Source organism: Rosa chinensis, chromosome 5 (genome assembly GCF_002994745.2).
Source record: "Rosa chinensis cultivar Old Blush chromosome 5, RchiOBHm-V2, whole genome shotgun sequence".
NCBI classification, from domain to species: Eukaryota; Viridiplantae; Streptophyta; class Magnoliopsida; order Rosales; family Rosaceae; genus Rosa; species Rosa chinensis.
Genome location: NC_037092.1, coordinates 1661090 through 1667089, shown reverse-complemented (window position 1 = coordinate 1667089; position 6000 = coordinate 1661090). Strand labels below are relative to the sequence as shown.

The 6000-nt window shown below is 41.6% G+C and overlaps 1 protein-coding gene across 1 annotated transcript; it reads right to left on the bottom strand.

Annotated features, from left to right (window-relative positions):
- Nucleotides 1-343: 343 nt before the first annotated feature.
- LOC112201545 (paired amphipathic helix protein Sin3-like 3) lies at nucleotides 344-1774 on the bottom strand. Its single transcript, XM_024342444.1, has one exon. It carries the CDS (start codon nucleotides 1772-1774, stop codon nucleotides 344-346), a length of 1431 nt encoding a protein of 476 aa, XP_024198212.1.
- Between the last annotated feature and the right edge of the window lie 4226 nt (nucleotides 1775-6000).

Below are 6000 nucleotides of genomic sequence, written 5' to 3'. Positions count from 1 at the left end.
TTCAATCATTCATTATACATGTACTTCTTTTCATCATCCAAAGAACGAAATAGAGGAAAAAAAAAAAATCTTAGGCTATGTATGTCTGTAGCCCTTGCTGATCAGTTGCTTGTATATGCTGCTCCTAGCTAGCATGAGTCTCTCTTTTCTTCCCACCCTTGATTCAAACAAAGTCTGAAAATAAAACTAGGCTTGGGATTGCCCAAATTTGATCTACTGTATGTATTGAGTGAGTGTTATAAGCAGTAGTACATATATTCAAAGAATTGCTCAGAAACTCAATCTGCTTGGCAACTGCCAACTTGTACAATTACAATGAAAAATGCACTTAACGACATCGACGTTACTCAGGAAATAAACGAGCCCACTCTTGTTTTAGATCAGACCGTTTTCGTTTCAGTTCTTTCTGCTTTTGCTTCAACCGTCTTAATAAAACAGGCAAAACCGCTTGAATATTGTTCTTCAACAAATCAACCATGTCACGCCCTCGCAGACCATACAATCTCTCAATGCACCTCAAATTCATCTCCGTGAGATGTTCTTCAAGATAAATCTCCGTCGGACTCTCGTTTTTGATCTCTTTTATTAGCGTTGCGATATTATTTGCGGCCGAATTCACATACTCTTCCAACATATCATGTTCATACTTTTCTTCTTCCCAGTCTAATAGTTCTTGCTCATGCTGCGATTTGCCGTTTATGCGTCGTCCACCTCCTCTTGAAGTAGAACTAGTAGTACTAGGACTAGTGTTAACGCATACCCAACGATCATTTAATACTTCAGAAGCTAGCTTCGATCTTTTGGTAGAAGCAGGAATGGGGAAATTTTTTGGCAAAAGACGGTAGCTTGGAGTGCAAGTCTTGCACTTACGGAAATCAATGATGGAGTCGACTCTAGGCACTTCAGTTAAAAACTGGGTGAACTCATCAATTAAGTCCGAGTGGCCTTCCAAAAGTGTTGCAACCTTCTTGTAAATCTGAAGCTCTTCTTCATCAGCATCGATAGACCTATTGGGTGATGATTTGTTCCTTTTGCAGACCATATCCAAGAAAAACTCTATATAGGATTGACAAGTATCATCATCGTCACCACCATCATCATTGTTGTTGCGGAACCTTTGCTCGACCTTGTTCACAAAAGCAATAACTTTCCGAAGTTTAGAATCTATAGATCCAGCGTCATCACAATCAGTGGTACTATCATCATTGTTCTTCGCCTTGTTTGAAAGAACTGTAATCCTAGGTCTTGGTGACAGAGTTGGGGATTCGTGTCCCAAGAAAACATGGTGACCTTCGTCACTTTCCTTATCTTTGTCGCGAAACCTTCCCTCAGTCTTGTAATCACACCTGATAACTTTTCGAATCTTAGAGTCGTTAGCTCCACCGTCAATACCACCATCACTATCACTAGCACTATCATCGCTGCGCTTCCTCTTTTGACAAACAATTCTAACCCTAGGTAGTAGCGTTGGTGCTGGTAGGGTAATTTGACATGTTTCTGGCAAGAATTTATTGAACCCTGCTATCAACTCCTGGCGCCCTTTAAACAATTCCACCATCTTCTCCACCAAAATTGCCAAGTCGATTTCTTTGTTCTTGTAGTCTTTCATGAGGTTCTGATACTCCTTGAACCATGGGAAGTTCCTCAAGGAGTCAATAAATTCGAGGGAGCGCTTCTCCCATGACGCTTTGGTGCTGCTGGCCTCTTCTCCTGCGCTCTTCTCCTTCATCATCTGCGGCTCTGCGGAATACTCTTTTTCGGGTAGTGGAACCATGCTTGATCGATGATGAACAAAGTACTCTAATTCACCCTAAATTATGATGTTTGTTTTCACCTATGGTCTTCTCTTTGGAAGGGTAACATAATAATATGAATAAACAAGCACTCAATTGCCTTGGGATTATTATAAGAATTGGGATACAGTTCTCTACAAGGAAAAGAAGTCCTAAGGTAAGAAAGTTGATGGAAATCCTACGAGTAAAAGGAATGGTACTGGAAAATGTTGTCTAAACTGAGAGAAGTGAAGGAATCCTCCAAGTAAAAGGAATGGCACTGGAAAATGTAGTGTAGCGGTGATTATTGATTATGACGGCTAATACTGGCCATATTTTCTCCGACAATGCTATTTAAATTACTATAAACTAATTACATGCAATTTATGTCTTAATTTCGTGGAAATTGGATCCAAGAAAAAAAAAACCTGCTATAAGTCCACAATTTGGACAAGATCGTGTATTCTTATTTTTTCACCAAATTTTTTTCACACTCGAATAATAAACTTTAAATATTTCTCAAACTAATGGAACTAAAAAATGATGACACCAATTCTTTTCAAGGTTTTTCAAAGTTAGAAAACAATAAATTCATAAAAATAAAAAAAATACTCATGATTCGACAGTTCGGTGGTCCTTCAATTGAAACATGTTCAAAAAATCATGCTCTACTAATAGTGAGCTTTTGGTAGAGGAGAACTTTAAGAAAAAATAGTGTTAATAATGTTTAGCATGTTCCGGAGCCATTAGATTCTACAGATGCCTCCATGACACCTTGCAACTTGCAAAATCATGTGAAGCCCCATTTCTATTCAAACTTTCATATTTCTTAATTTCATTATTAGCAAAACATAATTTTTAAAAGAGAAAATATTTCAAACAGTATCCGAACTAAGACCAACTCCTAACTTCAGTACCCGACTATGCAAAACTATCACTTTGGTACCCCAAGTTTGAAGCTCGACCCAAGAATGGTACACGCCGTCCATCACAGCGTCAAGTCTTTCCTACGTGACAAACCATGAGGGCCCTCAAAATATGCCACGTGGTTAGCTAGTTAACGCCGTGATGGACGGCGTGTACCATTCTTGGGTCGGACTTCAAACTTGGGGTACCAAAGTAATAGTTTTGCATAGTCGGGTACTTAAGTTAAGAATGAACTTTAGTTCGGGTACTGTTTGTAATATTTTCTCTTTTTAAAATGTGCTCCAATTAACGAAATATCTAATACTGTTGTAGAGAAACTGAATTTGAGAGGAATTTGCTGTGTATTCTCATTGATAATAGGGGCCTCTTTATATAGAGGATTACAATGCATAGAATCTCAATCATACAAGGAAAGTAATTCTACATTGATTAGGATTCTAGATCCTTATAATTAAATCCTATTACCACTAGGTCAAGTAACCTAGAGTTTGGGCTAAACACAAATTAGGTTTTCCTTCAACACTCCCCCTTGTGTTGCCCAAACGCGGTGCTTCTCTCGTTGCCTCGTTAAAAACCTTGCCGAGTAACAAAAACCCAGTGGGACAAAAATAACCTCGGTCGAAGGGGAAAAAGAGCACAACACACCCTTCACGTTTCGAGGTGAACATGTAGACATCTCCCCCTGATGTCTGTGCCTCCCCCTGATGACTACGATCATGGGAGTTCAGATAATTTCCGCAAGCCAATTCTTGCCACATGTTTCTCGAACGTGGAATTGGGCAATGACTTAGTAAACAAGTCTGCCTCACTGTCCTCAGATCGAACCTAGTTCACTTTGATCTCGAGGAGTGTCTGTTGTTGCTGATTATGCTTGGTGTTATCGCTATTAATGTAGCCTTGCCTCATTTGTTCAAAACAAGTAGCATTATCCTAAATGCTCGTAGGCTCATATGTGGTAGACTTCAAACCACAATTGTTCGAATATGCGTAATTATGGATCCAATCCATATACATTCACGAACCACTTCGTGAAGAGCAATGATCTCTGCATTGTTCGAAGATATAGCGACTAGGGTCTATTATGTAGACCTCCAAGATGTCACGGTCTTTTCCCATGGTGAACACTTAACCGGATTGGGAATGACCATTGTGTGGGTCAAACAAATACCCAACATCAGCAAAACCTTCCAAAACACATGTCGTTTTGGAATGGGGATAGAGAACGCAGGCCAGCGTTGGCGGCGTTTCTGGTGTGTGATGGGTCCGAATCCATCATCTCTTCGTAGGGATAGAACAAGCCCATATCAATCGTATATCTCAAATATCGAAAGATATCTTTTACACCAATTCAATGGCGTCGCGTTGGCGCAGAGCTATATCTAGCTAACAAGTTCACAACATATGAGATGTCTGGTCTTGTGCATTGAGATAAGTACAATAATGCGCCTATTGTACTAAGTAAGGCACTTTTGCCTCTAGCACATCTTCGTCATCATCCTTTTGACGAAGATGATCCTTTTCAGGATCAAGACTACGGACGATCATGGGGGTGCTTGAAGGCTTGACCTTGTCAAAATGCCTAAGCATCTATCGACACGATGCTCAAGTTCCAAACCGAGACATAATCGTGTTCTCCCAAAATCCTTCATCTCAAACAACATGAACCGCGATAGAATCTGAAACTTGTTATAGAAACGCGTGGGCATATCCCTTCCCAATCAAGTAGTCACTTTAGTGAGCGTTTCAACCTCTTTGTAAACGCGCTTCATGGTCTAGAGCCACTTGACTTGGGTAAATGAAGTTCACCATGAACCTTCATGTATATTCCGTATCTAGATCCCTATAGAGATACGTAGTGACCATATTTGTAAGCTGCATGTTCAGTTATTCGGAAACTACCAAACTGACAGGGTAGTGGAGTGCAATGACATCCATTACGAGAGAATATGTCTCATCGTAGTCGATTCCAGGGCGTTTTGTGAGAAGCCTTGCGCCATAAGGCGAGATTACCATCTCTTTTTCTCACTACGCTTTCTAACGAAGACCCATTAGTTAACAGGTTTTATATTAGGAGGTGTTAGCATCTCTAGCTCGAAAACCTTCCTCTTCGTTAGAGAATCCATCTTAACCTGGATCGCATCTTTCCATTTAGGCCAAAAACTCTCTACGTTGGCATTCATTCATCAACGGAGCGTGGTTCGATATCATCGGACTCAGCAAACTCATGCGCAACAAAATGCGTAACTACATCATCAATTATGATGGAGTTTCTATCCCACGTCTCATGTACACTAGTGTAAGTTTCATAGAGCTCTATATTCTCAGGAATAGGGTTTGACGTTGAGGCGTCCCCCAACGATAACCATAACCCGGAAGATACTCATGAGACGGATTTTGAGTCTTGATGATCAAAGGATTGGAATGTGCCAAAGTATCCTTCGAACCCACGGGCCTTCCACGCATCCTAGCTGGGGCCATGGCCTGTAACGCCAGAGTGCCACTTTCTTTGGCATTGGCGCCATGCCTACCTCCATGTAGGGCGGCGCTACGTCCTCTCATAGGGACGTCCTTCCTTGCAGGCATGTTTGCAGCATATTTGTTTGATCTCGTCACTTTGACAGGGATCGGGATGAGACATAATGGGGACAGGCCACGACAATCCCTGTTGTTCCTGCTGAACATCCGTGTTCTTATCTCCCCCTAACGACGGGAAGACTGTCTCATCAAAGTGACAACCCGCAAATCTAGCGGTAAGGAGATCGCCTTGCAAGGGCATTAAGAGGCGGACGATTGTTGGAGTCCCAAATCCAACGTAGTTGCCCATTCGTCTGTAAGGACCCATCATAGAGCGCTGTGGCGGCGTAATTGGCACAAAAATGGCTCACTCAAATGTGCGTAAGTACAAAAGACGTGTACCCAGTCACTAGCTGTAACGCAGAGGTACATTGAGTGGCATTAGGTCGTAGACGAATTAGCATAGCTGCATGCGATATTGCATCACCCCAAGCGGATGGAAGAAGATTGGTGCGCATTACCAATGTTCGGACTACCATCGTAGTCGTTTCCGCGAGACCATTTGGGTGTGCTCGTGGGAATATGATGTCCAACATCAAACCCATTGCAATATCCATCGAAAGTCTTTCGATGTAAACTCACTAGCATAGTTAAATCCAATTGACTGAATAGGATGATTTGGGGAGTGAGCCCGTTGTTGTATGATATGTGCTAGGAGTGTAGCATATGCAGCATTACAAGTGGACAATGGCACAACACGTGACCAGTGTGTTTGCGTGTCAACCAA

Coding starts and splice junctions, on each gene's coding strand:
- LOC112201545 (XM_024342444.1), bottom strand. CDS start 1,774: ATGGTTCCACTACCCGAAAAAGAGTATTCCGCAGAGCCGCAGATGATG.